At 40.8% G+C, this 16,632-nt stretch overlaps 1 protein-coding gene across 1 annotated transcript; it reads right to left on the reverse strand.

Annotated features, from left to right (window-relative positions):
• Nucleotides 1-2,361: 2,361 nt before the first annotated feature.
• slc2a2 (solute carrier family 2 member 2) lies at nucleotides 2,362-15,828 on the reverse strand. Its single transcript, XM_049597199.1, has 12 exons — nucleotides 15,686-15,828; nucleotides 15,033-15,128; nucleotides 12,700-12,908; nucleotides 12,435-12,559; nucleotides 12,200-12,315; nucleotides 11,903-12,065; nucleotides 9,211-9,317; nucleotides 7,879-7,959; nucleotides 7,541-7,645; nucleotides 6,405-6,506; nucleotides 4,860-5,063; nucleotides 2,362-4,769 (listed from the first exon to the last, which is right to left on the reverse strand). The coding sequence occupies exons 1-12, from the start codon at nucleotides 15,698-15,700 to the stop codon at nucleotides 4,566-4,568; spliced, it is 1,527 nt and encodes a 508-aa protein (XP_049453156.1). The 5' UTR covers nucleotides 15,701-15,828; the 3' UTR covers nucleotides 2,362-4,565.
• Nucleotides 15,829-16,632: the final 804 nt, after the last annotated feature.

Raw genomic sequence — 16,632 nt, forward strand, 5'->3', positions numbered from 1 at the left:
AAAGAAAACATGCCTTTGGTTTGGAAGGTGTGTTTTCTTGTTGCACCACCACCTCCCTCCTCATAGATAAAGAACAGTCCCTTAGTTGTTTGTTTGTTTGGTCTGTTTTTATGTGGTTAACTACTCAAACTGCAAACAATTTGGGGCCATAAAAAGAAAGGAATGATTTATTATTTTTATTCTACCATTGCTCCACTATTGTAATTGAACCCCATTTGATCACAGTTAGTCATAAATATTGATTATTGATCAGAGAAGTTGTTGCGTGCTGTTTTAGAAGATACCTGGCTTACTGAGTAACCCTGAAGGCCGGTGTCTGACTGATGGACGTTGTTTACAAAACCAAAGCTGACATTCCTGCACTTTCACATGAACTGTGGGGTATTTTATTTATTTAGTTTACAGATGACCTGTGAACAAGTGAACACCTGTTACAATAAATTCAGTTGAGTGGCATTTTTTTGCAGTATGTAACTTTTTGTGTCACATGTACATTGTAAACATCATCTTTTCATTTTGTTACATAGTCGTTTGAACTAAGTTTTCGAAGTATTTTTAGTTAACCAAACTAGATTTCTCCCGGAGATAGTTTTGATGTTGTTCAACTTCTTCCAGTGTGAAAGTATGCTTTCAAAGTAGCTCCCTTAGCCCAGTGACTACTTTAACTTAAGAGGATCTTCTTCTATCCATTTGCCAATCGTCAAAATGCGGTTTAAGATGGTTGCCTACATTCATGGGTTAAAATTCATTCTTTCATTTGACCCTAAAGAGTAAGAAATACGCTTTTTTCCCCCTTTAAGACATGAACAGAAGTCCAGTTTTTCCTTTTATATTTACCACTAGAGCACAAAACCGGTGTGATAACTACAGTAGAAAGACAGAAAATGTGAATGTAACAGATTCTTTATGGCTTAACAGACTATGACATTGTAAACTCCTGCACCTCTTTCAATAGGTTTTTGTTTTCACTGTTGAGGTTGAACAAAAGTACCGGCAGTTTCCTTTGTTCCCAGGCGTGTGGTGACTTCTGACTGTTTAGCTCAGAGCAAAATTGCAGCGTTTACTAGGAAATGCAACTGCAAGCTTGTAATCAGTTTTAAACTCGTCTGGGGGCGTTGCTGGGGGCTGTGTTAGAGAGACGTGTCTTTGAGTAAACAGACCTGTAGAAACTGTGCTCTTGTATCAGTTAAACAGTCAATGACACACTTGTCTGCTCTGTGCTCTTCCTGATTGGTCTGAATGTGGATCTTCTTAAAGCCACTGGCTATAAACAAATGAGTGTTCCCTGAAACAAAGCACGGTTACTTGGGTAGACAAAAAGATATGTTATTGTTTTCTTAAAGGTCCCCTTCAGACATGAACCACGTGTATAAAAACACTCTGTTCTGAAAGTTGCAAGCTGAACGTTTCTCGCATCACTTCAACGCAGACCTCCTGTCTATTTTTGTAAGCTGAAACCATTTCCCTCAGTGGAAACCAAGCTTTTATTTGCTTCAATTTCATTTAGTGAAGATAGTAAAGCCTCTACAAAAACAGCATTTAAGTCTTGTGTGTGATTTATCCTGGCTTCATATGAGTAGAAGAAATCTCTGCTTATCGCGAGGCTAATTTATACAGTGTAAAATGCCATATGCTTGTGCTAATAACATTAGCATGTTGTATTTGTTTGGAAGATGTGTTCAGTAAATGAGCTGTTTTGTCGGTGAACCTTGTAAGATGTAATGGAGCTGAATTTTGTAGCATTACCATTGTTAAATGTTGCTGTTGTCCCTGGCTTAATATGAGTAGAGGAAAAGTCCGCTAGCCACTAAGCTAATTTATACAATGTAAAATGCCATAGGCTTGTGCTAATAACATTAGCATGTTGTACTTGTGGGGAAAATGTGTCCAGCGAAAGACAAATGCTCTGTCTGTGAATGCTGCGAGTTATAATGAAGCTGATTTGTGTACTTATGTTTGAAATTGTTGCTATAAAGCCATGTTTAATGTGTGTTTAATCTGTGTTTTGTGTGTGTTTGGAATCAACTAAAGTTTACAGCACTTCACAGAAACTCCGCTGCCAACTAGTGTTTTGGAGGTGTAACTGCAGAGTGAGACAGACACACCTCTGCACAAGTATAAATGCTCAGAACAACATAGGCTCTGCACAGAGCTGACGCACATGTATAAATCCTGCTTAAGAAGGTCTCTGCTTTGACCTTTCACCTTCATCATTCTACACGGTGAAGGCCAAACTTTCATTTGGAGTTAGACGAGCAAAACACATTTTTGAGTGAAGGGGTGCTTAAAATTACATTTCAAAACAGAAAATGGTGGAGTAATTCCATGAATGAGTAATATCCAGATGTAACCAAACATCACTGCAGCACAACAGACTCTTTATTAGATGAATACTTTTCCTTAAGAGCTCTGCAAATATAAACACTGACTCAGTTTCAGATGCAAGGATTTCACAGTTCCAGTCTTTTAAAATGCATTTTAAGTGGTAAACCAGCAGAAACAAGCTGTGAGATCAACAGTGACAAACATGATAGCCATAAGAGGTCTATTTATAAATCCTACAGACATGTTAGCACTCATTAGGAAATGTGTTTTTGGGCCCCCAATGAATGTAGGCCCCAGATGTACTCTCCTTTTAAAAACGAAGCCGTGTGAGCAGTTGAAGTGAACTTAAACACAAGACACTACAAAGCTCAATAAAACTGAAAAGAACTGCAGAGTCGGGTCATAATTCTCTGTAGGTTCAGCAATGCAAGCATCCCCTTTCACAAACATATAGTCATGTTATCCAATATTGACTGTACCTGCTTCGATGATCAAGTCACATGATTGCAGTGCAAGATCATTTGATTGAATGTAAACACCACTCCATATAACGGAAACATGATACTGTGAGTCACTGCTGGTTTTTAGGTAGTTCTCATAGTTAGTTTATAAAAAAAAACAACACCCTCCTTAAGTCACAAAGTAATTATTATAAAACTATAAGGATGTATGTACTTCAGAGGTCCAGTGTGTAAGATGTAGGGGGATTCAGTGTCTTACAGCAGTAAAGACAGTCAAACCGATGGTTTGTCGAACCTCGGATTCAGGAGGAGCAATGCGGATTCTGTCCTGGCCGTGGAACAATGGACCAACTCTTTACCCTTGCAATGCTGCTGGAGGGATTGTGGGAGTTTGCCCATCAAGTCTACGTGTCTGTGTGTTGTGGACTTGGAGAGTGCTTAAGTCCACGTCGCTCCAGAAGTCTTGTGGGGGGTACTACAGGACTAGGGGGTATCGGGCTTGCTGGTATGAGCCATCTGGTCCCTGTATGACCAAAGAGTTGCGTTCGCATACTCGACATTAAGTCAAACATGATCTCAGTGGGTGTTAGCCTGTTTGTGATTTTCATGAACAGGATCTTTAGGTGCAGCCGGGGGAGGAAGAGGTTTGGTTTGGGAACCTCAGAATTGCATCTCTGCTTTTTGCAGATGATGTGGTTCTGTTCACTTCATCACACCTTGACCTCCAGCATGCACTGGGAAAGCCAAATGTAAAGCTGTCAGGATAAGAGTCAGCACCTCCAAATCTGAGGCCACGTTGTTCACGCGTGAGGGTAGAATGGAGCGTGAGATGTACCGGCGGTTTGGTGCAGCTTCTGCAGTGATGCGAGCGCTGTGCCAGACTGTCGTGGAAGGCGAAGCTTTTGATTTACTGGTCCATCTACTACGCAGGTTGATTTTAGCGCTGCTCATCGTGGACTATATTGCTGTCAATTTTCATTTTAGTCAAACCATACAGTTTGAAAACGAGGCGCGGCTCCAACTAGAAAACAATGTTTTGATGCATTGGATGTGCTGAATGTGCATATTAAGTCAGTACAGGAGGAGGTGCACATTAATAATCCTCCAGGACTGTAACATGCTCATGTTTAACCCAAACAATGTGTCATGTGACTGCAGTTGGATCAGATTGAGGTCAGAACACGTTATCATCACAAACAAACCGCACCATGAGTTCGTTTGTAACCAGACCGAGACCACCTCTTCAAGAAGGTCTCAGTCTGGTTGTTTTGTTGCGCACCTGAGTGTGATTTCCTAGTTCACACCTGCCCAAACGAACCGCACTTTGGGGGCAAATTAACTTGAATTTGATTGAACTGAACCATTATTAAAGAATTATTATATTAGCTTCGATTTCTGCCAATAAATCCCTGTTAATCCTACACACTGGACCTTTAACACTTCACTTGTGAAATACTGACAAATGGACATGCCCTTGCACACACTTACAAACTGACCATGCAAATACATAGTTGTATTAGTGCAGTCTTCTATCAGGAGAGACCTCAGAGATGAAGTCCAAAAGACTAACGTCCCGACTGATGAAGACACATCTGGCGTCAAAAGCGTCTTTTTAGCAAGGTTTGTTGCCTCTACTCTTTGTGCTCATGTACAGTTTGGACTTAATCTCTAAAGCCTCTCCTGATAGAAGACTACCCTATTCTGAAAGCACCAGAGAGACGTGCCACTCTTTAAGTTTAAACGTGCTAAACCTTTTCCTTCCTCTACACCGCTGTTGCTTTAGGCATCTGTGGATGATTTGAGCTGCTGCAGTTCCGCAGTGTCTATGGGGATCTGCGCCGACTTTTTCCGGCCCTTCTGGAAGACAGCAGAAATCTCCTCAAAAGATTTTCCCTTGGTTTCAGGGACCCGGAAATAAATAAAGGCAGTGAAGCCGAAAAGCAGAACAGCAAACAGGATGAAAACATAAGAATCCAACAAAGCCTGGAAAAAAAGAAAAAAAAAGACAGTCAGGAGGGACAGTGTGTCTGATTTTCTGAGTTTACAGTACATATGTGTGTCCTCTCTGCCTACCTGTATGTATGGAAAGGTCATGCCTACGATGAAGTTGCTGGTCCAGTTGCAGCAGCCAGCTAAAGCGATAGCTGCAGGCCGAGGTCCTTGACTGAACAGTTCAGCGACTATGAACCATGGAATGGGACCAGGACCAATTTCAAAGAAACTCACAAAGAGGAAGATTGCTGACATGCTGACGTAGCTCATCCATGAGTATTCATCCTGGAGAGAGAAGTTCACCAGTCAGGGTAGTTTTCTGATTACTTAACATGATAAAATGCTACCTGAGAAACAGCAGAATTTATACTTGTGTGTCTGCTTGTATACGTGTGAGCATTTTTACTTGTGCGGTGGTGTGTCTGTGGAGTGGGGTTTCTGGGGTTTCTCACATTAAACATGGTTTCATAGTGACAATTTTAAACACAAGTACACAAATCTGCTTCACTATAACTTGCAGCATTCACAGACAAAGCACTTTTCTTTTGTTCTACACATTTTCCCCACAAATACAACATGCTAATGTTTTTAGCACAAGCCTATAGCATTTTACATTGTATAAATTAGCCTAGCAGCTAACAGACTTCTCCTCTACTCATATGAACCCAGGGACAACAGCAACATTTAACAAAGGTAATGTTACACAATTCGGCTCCATTACAACTCACAAGGTTCACTGACAAAACAACTGTCTTATACTAAACACGTTTTCCAAACAAATACAACATGCTAACGTTATTAGCACAAGCCTATGGCATTTTACATTGTATAAATTAGCCTAGCGACAAGCAGAGATTTCCTCTGCTCATATGAAGCCTGGATAAATCACACACAAGACTTAAATGCTATTTTTTGTGGTCATTCTTATGTCAAATTCATGATGGGTAACAAACATTTTTACTCTTCACAAACCTTTATTGGCAAGACATGTCAGTAAAGTGAGTTATTTAGTTTGAAACAAATGTCCCTTCTAACAAATATGTGGAGTTTAGGAGGACAGCCACACTAGTGTAACTTTTCAGCACCCCATATGATCAATACATGCTGAGAACACTGCGGCACTGATGCTGTCAGGGATGCTTTGATAAACTTGCCCAACTTCCCTCCTCACTTGGCAGATATATAGTCAGTGATCTTGATGCATTAATCCACAGAGCGGAAGTGGTGGGCAGAGTGAGAGTGAAATTGGTGCGCATAGATTTCCTTTCTTCAAAAAATGTAAGACTTGAAGTCTCCAGCATGGGTGAGCACAAAAACTGCTAAGGAAAACAAAAAGCTTGTGGTGACAGCTGAGCTCTACCCAACTGAGCAAACTGAGCTGCTGATGAAGACCATGACATGCAGCTGAAAGCTCCAGAACTAGCCACACAGATGTCATGTTGACAACAACACAACAGGATGACCTACGCTGCTAAACAAGTTTGTCTCAATGCGTCATTACCTGGTGGTGACGAACAAAACAAACAATTAAAGGCCACGTCAATAAAACTGGCCAGTCACAAAAATAGATTGGAGTTCAGCTCTGGTTGTTGACAAACTAAAGCTGTGACACATGATTTAACAAACCTGGAATCTGAGGCCGAGTGTCATGGCAGCTGCACAACAGCACATCCCTGCCAGACCAACCAGAGTCAGAGTGCGCCTGCCAGCCTTGTCCACCAGAGCAACCTAGAACATAACAGTGTTAACATTAACAGTGTTTACCTGTGTGTTAGTCTGTGGTATGTGTGTTGAAGAAATAAGGAAATACAAGTGTGCGTCAATGGTTTAACATCCATATGTGTGTCCCAGGCAGTAATTTTAATATATAATGGGGGTGATCATACACTGACTAATACAGATGGATGACTCAACCTCTCTCTTAAAGTGAAGCCAAAACAATTTGACCGCCCTCTGGTGGCTGGCTACAGTATAGGTTATAAACCCTGCCCCTTCCATGTTAGCAGATGGGCTACACAAAAATTTCAAAGTGTATGTTAAATAAATTTTTCCCAAAGATTGTTTCTGTCATTTTAAGTAGTTCTTCAGACTGATGTTTGCTCAAGTGGTCATTTTCCTAAAAAAAAAAATTCTCCAGGTCTTTATTGTATATTTCTTATTGTAAATTAAATTGTGCAGCATGTGCCTGTCATGTTTATTGTGTAAGGCAGAAATTTGTTACCTTGGGATAGACTTCAGCCCCATGACCCTCAACAGGATAAGGGGTTACAGAAAATGAATGAATGAATGAATGAATGAATGAATGAATGAATGAATGACTGCTGGTTCTTGTGTTATGCTGTGCTGCAGTTCTGTATGTGGTTTGTACAAATGGCTGCACCTCAGCAGAAGCTGTAGCTTGACTGCTGTCGGTATGTACAATCAGTGTCACACTGTACTGCCTCTATTATGTAGGCCTTATCACTGTCTGTAGTTTTTGGAAAGGGTTACTATATCATAAAAAAGGTCATAAAAAAAGTCATAATATAGTCACAGTTTGAGAACTTTGAGAACCACTGTGTTGAGATCTTTGTTTCAAAATGCTCTAGATTAGCTGTTAAGTTTCTAGAAATTTCTCTTGAGGGATTCCCTGTAGACCCCCCAGGAGGGTTGGTGCTGACTGACAGTGGTCGGCCCAATGTTAAATAGGTGATTACAGCCCTGTGTGTGCATGTTGTCTGTGTGTGTTATGCATCTGCATGCATGCAAATGTAGCTACTCACAGACACCAGAGTGAAGACTGTGTTGATGACCCCGACTCCTATAGTGGCGTAGACCGGCTGACCGACACCAGCCCGAGTGAAGATAGCCGTGGAGTAATAAAAGATCTGGAAGACAAAACAAATATAAAAGAGCAGTTTGTGTGTTTGGAATACAGAGAGTATATGGGAGGCTATATATTTTTATGGACATAACAAAAACCTAGTTACTGCTACTCTGACAGTGAAGCCAGAATTGTCCTGTCTTATCGTATCATCATGATCACTTTAATTTAAATGTAACTCCAGCAAAGTGAATGAGAGGCAGAGGAAGGCAGAGTTGAAATTAATTTGCCACTCACCGCGTTGATGCCAGATAACTGTTGGGAGAGGTGCATCATGAGGGCGACAAACAGCTGCTGTCTGTACACGGAGGAGCGGATCTTGGAGAGAACACAGAGGAGTACGATACTGTCACTCCCCGCAATGCTTTTGTAAAAACACGATTAAAATGCACATACATTATCGTTTAACTTATGACCTGATGCTCATTTCTAGTCCTATCTGTGCTGTCCTTCTGTTTCTGATTCTGTGCATAAAATAAGTATTTAATGTGTAATCTTTTAGTTTCACGTGGGAGCCAAACACTCATCTGAAGCCTTCTTACAGTAGATTGTGCCAGAGAGTGTATTTTCCATTGATTCAATTATTTTTCTATACAAACAAATTATTAAGAAGTAGTATGAAATCTCATTTCATATTAGTGAGATGAGTTTAAAAATGATTATTTAGCCATTCCATGGTTATGTTACACAATTTGTCTGGGTTTATTCATGGTATTATTTAATAATGTCATATTTATTCAATTGTAAACACTTTGAGTCTCCAGACTTCGGAGATTTAAGTCAAGCACTCAAAATTTTACCCGAATGAATGTAGATAAATATTACAGTTCTGACATATTAATATGAAAGGTCATTGCCTCTGCTATCCTGGGAGATGCAAATACACTAAGTGGACTGTAGTGAAACAAAGCTGCAGGATGTTGTAGTTTGTCTGTCATCTTACATTTGATGTTGGTAAAAGGAAAAAAAAACTCTCATGATTTAAATGAATGACATGAAACTTTCTATTATACCTTTTGCACTTACCTCACTCCCACTGTCAACCAAAGCCTTCCACCATCATTTAAAATAGTCATATTACATTGACACTGCATATACTGTGCTAGACAGGAAATGAAATGAGCTCTGGAGCACATGGCAGTAGTAAGAGCTTTTAATAAGGTACAGGTTTACACAGGTACAAAGCATGTCTTCATCAGAGTTACTCTGATGTCGACACTTTAGTTGATGCACCTTATTTAAAACTCGTACAGGCATGTGCTTCAGATCTCATCTCTCTGGGTCCTGCCTCAGTTGCACTGGCACTGCTTTGAGCTTCTCTCACATATTTAACTAATGATTTAACATTAACTAATATCGAGTCTTTACATGAGAACATCAGTGTACTTTGGCTGCTGATTAATTGGGAAAGTTGAGAAATTGTCTCTGTCCACACTGAGGAGGCACGTGATGCCTGACTTATGTTGATTTTTCAGGACTGTTATAGTTACAGTGTAATGAAAGTGTTCTGGAAGTTCGGGGAATTTTTATTTCGAAACCCCCCAAAATCAATCTTATATACAGACTTACCAAAGACAGGATAGAGACCCTGGGCTCCTTGTCTGCTTCATCTTTCTCTCTCTTCATTTCCTCCAGATCAGGAGTGGCATCATAGGCCCCCTTTAGACGATGCAGACCTGCAGCAGGACACAGAGCAAAGAGAAAAAGGAGCAAGAGTCTGTAAAAATGATGTATTTACAGTGTTGGGAGAAGTTTTCAGATCCTTCACATAAGTATAATTAGCACTACCATAATGTACAGATGATCCATCCATCCATACAAGTAAAAGTCACCTACAGCTTTCACATATTTATGATACTATGCAAGTATTGTTAGCAAAATGCACTTAAAGGAATAGTAGTGCATTATGGGAAATGCACTCAATTGCTTTCTTGCTGAGAGTTAGATGGAAAAAATCATAACACCTTCAAGTCTGTGGTGTAAATATGAAGGTACAGTCAGCAGCTAGTTAGCTTAGCTTAGCTTATTTTAGCTTAGCGTATCTTAGCTTAGCTTTAAGACAGGAAACAAGGGGAAATAACTAGCCTGGACAAAAGTTACAAATCAGCCTACCAGCACCTCTAAATATACTTCAATGTATCCTCATACAACACTTCAAATGATATCTTGTGAAAATTCACATATAATGGTCTCTATTATATCTAACAAATTAGCACCTAACAAATTAGCGCCCTTGCCGGTTCAGTTAGGTTTAGAAAAAGAATCATGGTTGACCGATGTTGTGTTACATACTTAATGTAAAGTTACTTGGGTTGGGTTTAGGAAAATAAAGTTGTGTAGGTTAGGTTTAGGAAAAGAATCATGGTTGGCTGTCGTCACACACACTTGACGTAAAGTTACATGGATGAGGTTTTGGATAGTAAAATTACATATCCTTCTTTAAGCAAGTCAACCACATTTCTAGTAGTAGTTCTATGACATTTATCATAGTCAGGATTACTGATTATTAGGCATAATAAGGTATTTTTCTCTGTAAATTCCAGGGTATTTAGTCATATTCCAAGAATACTGAAATAGCATTGGATGCTAAATTTAAGTAAATATTCCTACATATTGAGAGCATAATTCTTAAATCTATTCTTTGTATCAGGACAAATGTACTTGTTTTAAGTAGCTTTACTGGTTTTAAAATATATTGCCTTATGTCGAGACGTTGGCGCTAGCATGTACTAAATTTAAGCATGTTGAAGTTAAATATTTTCTTTGTATCAGGACATCACATGTACTGTTGTCAATTTTTTCCGATTCTGTTGGCAGATAATTTTGCTAATTTTAAGTAGCATTTCCCCCAATTCAATACCTTTTTTCTTGTTTTTGAAAGCCAACGTAAGACCCTACCAGCATTTTTATGTGGGGCCCATGTGGGTAGTAAATGGGTCGAGAAATGGGCTCCATGGGTTCCGTATTGGCCCCATGCCAATTGCCCACATCGATGGCTTTACCCAAGTGGGACCCCACACAGTTATGCTATGGCTTATTGGGTACCAGGTAGGTATGGACCCACATTGGGAATCTTATCTGTGGCCCACTTAGGTAAACCCACCCATGTGGGCAAGTGGCATGGGGCCAATATGTAACTCATGAACAACACCAAATAGGGCCCATTTTACTGCACATGTACTACCCACATGGGCCCCACATACAAATGTTAACTGGGGAAACATGGTTGGGTTCCGTCATGTTACGTAGGATGTGTGTTATCTTAAAATAACTCAAAGAGTACTTGGTTTTACATGGAACACGAACACCGATCTCCCGGGGGAAACTTGTAATTGTTTGACTCATCCACCAGTCGGCCTACTTATGCAGACTTTTTCTCTTTATACTACTTCCTTCTGTACTCCTGTCAGCGCATTCATCAGATGTTTACAGCTTTCACAATAACGTGGGTTATAAATTAATTAATAGCTCATGATTATGTGGGATACAAATTCTGATGCATTCATTTTCTTTATAAAGAGAAACAGTAGACGAGAAAAGCCTGACACATTACACCTTGTAACATAACAAAACAGGGGTAATGGCCAGAATATTTGATGGCCAAGAAGAATTCTGGCACGTAAACAGCAAATTCACATTTTTAGTGAGTTTAAATTTTTCCACAGATTAAATAAATGATTTACAACATGTTCATTAGTGAGCTTTAAAGGTGCTGAGAGTGTATTTTGTGAACTTTGGACAGAGTCAAGCTAGCTGGGTTTCTGTTTCCAGTCTGTTTCAGTCTTCCAGTCAGTCTTTGCTAAGCTAAGCTAAGCTACATCTAGATGACGGCGTGCGAAGTCGCAGCGACCAGGAGCTCTCTGCTTTTACTTACTGTTTATCATATATCTTAAAAATATAGATATGAATGTGTGTGTATGTGATTGTGAGAATGGTGTGATGAGCAGGTGTGTGTTGGTGCATGAGTAAACATTTATATGCTGCTATCTATCTATCTGTCTGTCTGTCTGTCTGTCTGTCTATCTATCTATCTATCTATCTATCTATCTGAGCTAAGCTGACTGGCTGCTGGCCGTAGCCTTGTATTTAGGCTAGTAGCAGTCAAACATAAGAATGGTATTGACCTTAACATCTAAGTCTTTGCAAGAACGTGGACAAAAATTGCCGAACTCTTAAGCTACGATACGCTTTAGAGTATCTTGTACGTTTATACTGTATGTTTCTGAATGGTAGTGTTTTAGTTGCTGTGTGTAACTCTTACTTTTTCGAGCCTCCTGCTCCTTGTTGAGTACAATGTAAAGGTACCGTGGGCTCTCGGGGCACAGAGGCAGCAGAAGGGATTGCAACACTGCCGGAGCTCCAGACAAACCAAGCAACACAGGCCACATTTCATCGTTACCAAATATAAAGTCCAAGCCTATTACCTGTGTTCACACACACACATACACACACCCACCCACCCACACACACACACACACACACACAGTTTATGTTATTTACTCAGTGTGTCATCAAGCAAAGACGCTGCTGAGCATATGTGTGTGTGAGTGCACCTCACCTGGCTGATGAGGATGCCAATAACAATGGCCAGCTGGTGTAATGTACCCAGAGCCCCTCTGTAAGCCTTGGGTGCAATCTCTCCAATATACATCGGCACTAACCCAGATGTCAACCCTGAAACATACACATCATGACGCCTTTAAAACAAACATTCGCTGTTGGATATATGGCAATACAGGAAGGCAATATTGCTGTGCAATTTAGGAATTTATAACCCACAAACATTACTCTACCACAGTAAAAGCCCATGATGGCGCGGCCGGAGATGACCATGATGTGAGGTTTCCACATCTTGCAAAGACCCATCAGCAGTCCGGCAGCTACAGCCAGAACATTGACCATTAGCATGCCCTTTACCCTGCGAGACAGAAAGACACAGAAAGGGGGGTACAAAGATTGATGGATGATGGATAAAGGCATGAGTACCATGGCGTCATTCAAAACTGATGCTGGTTTGACTTCAACTTTGATTTTCCATTTTTATCCTTGCTGTCTCACCTCCCTTTCAGGTCTCCCACAAATCCCACCAGGAAGGACGATAGCATGCCGCCGATGGAGAAGATAGCCACCGACAGTGACCAATACATGACCACGTCAGGGTGTTGTCCCGCCTCTGGGAGCGCTTCTTCATCTGTGCTGTTTTCTGACAGGACAGCAGCCCTCTCTGACCACACCCCCAGGGACCTCCCATAATGTTTTTCAATGACCTGTGGCACAGACATGTATCATCAAGAGGTACAGTCATGGCTTTTCACTGAACTACTGACATAAGTAACATAATTTCACCATCTTTGTTTGCTAAAATGCTAATATTATTTAGCGTGGCATTCATTTCCAGTAAGATCTCCCACTCATATCTCTCCTCTTGTGTTTTTGGCTTCAGAAAAACTTTGACGCTACCTGCTGTTGGACTTGCAGATTCCATATGCACTCTGTTTTTGTATTTTCTCTTTTTCTGAAAGCTTGAAAGGCCCCCTGTGCTTAGTTATGGTTGATGGTGATGGCTTACTTAAGTTTCTTGAAGACTTTTCACCTCTCATCAAAGAAGCTTCTTCAGTTCTGATGGACTGGTGTGGAGTCGCCCTGTGTGGGTGTGAATCCTTACAGAGTCGTTAAGGTTACACCTGGCCATCATGTGTGTCGTTAGGATTAGACAGGTCCAGGTGTGAATGGGTGTTAAGTCATCTGGGAAGGGATCTCAAGACTGCACTGTAGATGGTTCAACACCACTGATCACCCACCTACAGTGCACACCCACACAGGGTTTAAAGCCTGCGACTATGTGCCAGTCTGTTAGAACTGAAGAAGCCTCTTAGATGAGAGGTGAAACATCTTCAAGAGATGCAAGCAAGTCCAGTTGCCTACAATCTAGCACTTAAGATTAGTTACGGGTGGTAACTAAGGATTGGACAGTGGCCATTCTAGGAACGGACTCAACAAAGGGTCGGTAAAGTGCTGCAGGGATTACTTTTTTTTGTAGGCTGACGCAGAAGCTAGCTTCGCCCTGATTCCTTCGTCAAAAAGCTAATGGGGTTTTGCAGAAAATAAGATTTGTGGCAAACAAAAATGTACGATACTTAGATGTACTTTACGCTCAGCATGATCTTTTTTGCAAAATAACACCACTTTTATGATATTTAAAGCTTTAATGCAATTACCAGACACTAACTAAAGCTAACGTTAGTCTATGAACGAACTATACTACGGCTGCATGACTTCAACGTTGCCACCAAAACGAGGCTGTTAAGCCCACATAAGACACGTAAAAGCTTCAAACTCATGGGTTGGGCATTTACTGACATATTTTTTGTCATTAAAGACTTTTTTTGTTTGTTAGCTTCATTCAAAAACCCATTGACTTTAAGACGGGAGTAGTAAAATGCTAACTCATTTCTGGGTTTTAGGACTCATTCCTGCACCACTCTATTAAGACATTCCACAAATTGATGTGTATGGAGGCGTTGTGTCATCTTTTGACCTTACCAGATCACAGCCTTTGAATTATTAAGAAAAACAGAAGCGGTAATATCACTGGCAGATGCGACTGCAAGGTCTAGGACATTTGCTTCCTACTTAACATTTACATCTGCTGTATGGTCTCTGTCCCAGAATCGAAGTCGAAGCTTTAATTGGCTGATTCTGTGACAGAAATGGCTGTCAACACAGAGGGCAGCATGTCTCTTGCCTGCCAGAGCCTCCATTCCAATCTCCTCCACACAGTCTGAGATATATGCCACAGTGGGGCCAATGAAGGCAGACTTCATCTACAATGCTGGACGATATAGAAAGGACCTAGTCTGCAGGGGCAGTAAAAGAGTGCAATGCCATCTGAACAGAACTAGACTGGAGAATGTCCTCATCAGAGCAATCCGTGATGGGCATAGTGCTGCCTTTCGGCAAGGAATGAAGTTGTGCCAACTCTGCCTGCAGCACAGAGACATTCTGACTCTTCTGCTGCTCCACAAGACGTGTGTTTGTTGGAGAGGCACTCAAAGTGCTACTCTTTACAGGCCAGAGAATTTCAGACAGCTTGCAAAGTTTCAGATGAAACAATCCTCGGAGGGCTGCGCAACAAAACTTGGGGAAAAGTTTGGGGGAAAGTTGTGTCTCTAGACACTGAGGAAAGGTATGTCTGTTCCTTGGTCTCTCAGAGTATTACATTAGCGCTACTGCTGCAGGAAACTGTATACAGAGAACTTGTTTTATAGGGCGAGTAGCCATAGGGTGGAGTAAGATCATCCTGATTGGCTGATTTACATGCAAATATCAGTATGCTGAGGCAATTAGATGGTCCAATGAGGGACTGGAGCCTGTGTTAAAGTAGAGCCTACCTTCTGTGGTGCGTTGATGACTCCAAGACTGTAGCCATACTGCAGGGACCCCAGAGCTGCTGTGAACACAGCCAGGGCCAGTGTACCTGTCAGCTGCTGCAGGAGTGAAAGGTAATCACTTAGATAAGAACACACACACACATGAATGCATGAACAAACATGTTACATGCACACAAGCAAGAGCATGAGTCCGTCAGCTGTACTCGCCAAGTACACAATCACAAATAAAATCACATTTAGAAATGCAGAATAAATCCTTTGTCAACATTATTGATAGATTTATTACGGCTTTATGCACTATTTCTGACAATTATAAGAATGCACACATACAGATCTTACATAAGAATGCTTAAATCAAACATTTTGCATGTGCTAAAGGTATGTTTGATCTTGTTGTAGCACACACGTAAGAATTTAATTCATTACAGTCTCCTAAAAGACAAGGCAAACACAGACCACAGTCATCAATACAGGATTGTCTCTTTAGATCCAAGTGGGAGATGTAACCCCTCTAAGTCTTCATATGTCAACAACATAAGGTGACCAGCCACCTGTTAGCAAATATTGCCGACATGATTTAGAACAAAGACGCAGAATATATTGCCGTTTGGTGATATACATGCAAAGAATGTACTTTGCCGAGATTATCTTACCTTCCCCGACTCCATGATGGGTCCAGAGTGTCAGCCAGGTTGGTAATGATCAATGAGGCTGCATGCTCGATCACGCTGTGTCCACTCACTAATGACAAACACGGGCATGCACACGCACAAATTGATCTCCAATGCTGAAAGAGCTCAACACGTAAATGAAGCAGAGGTCTTATTTATTGAAAAAAAAAAAGAATGATAATTAGGGTGACCAAACTGTGAGATAATCTGGAGTCTATTTTTGGAAAACACTGGTTTCAGACTGGTTTGTTTGTGGTGTTCCATGCTGGTATATTATTGACAATGATTAACTGTATGTTGCAGTTGATAATGGTGTGCAAAATTACTGGCAAGTTAATTTAAAGTTGGGATTATATGATAGTAATATTGACATTTGGACACTGTTTTCTCTCTCTAACACACACACACACACACACACACACACACACACACTTGCTGTTAATGATATACTTGAGGGACGGACAAAGTCTGAGGGTCGCAGCTGATACAAACAGCATGCTTACAAAAAAAAAGTACAGCCTTTCTCACAAACACATCCATAAAAAAAGACCTCACATCTCCAGCACCGTCATAATGCTCTAGTTTCATTTATTTCTCTCTTACAGCATCTCTTTTACAAAACAAATAAATCCCAAAACAGGACATTAGTAATGCTCTTTCAAAATAAAGAAAAACAAGAAAATGAACAGAATAAAGAATACAGTGGTTTCGTCTTTGAAAGGAGAGTCCTCAGTGTAATGACCGTCAGCCTTTTCCGATGGGAAGAGTGGATTCTGTGATGGACAAACGGAGTAATAATGCCCCAGTCACACTTGCTCGTTGACCATACACACAGATGCATGCGTGCACACACGTTGGGAAGACAGTGGTTTTCTTCAGCTCGGCTCTTTATTGCTAAGACGTTAGCTTGCTCTCCCTAACAGAGACCG

The sequence above is a fragment of the Epinephelus fuscoguttatus genome, linkage group LG14 (assembly GCF_011397635.1).
Source record: "Epinephelus fuscoguttatus linkage group LG14, E.fuscoguttatus.final_Chr_v1".
NCBI classification, from domain to species: domain Eukaryota; kingdom Metazoa; phylum Chordata; class Actinopteri; order Perciformes; family Serranidae; genus Epinephelus; species Epinephelus fuscoguttatus.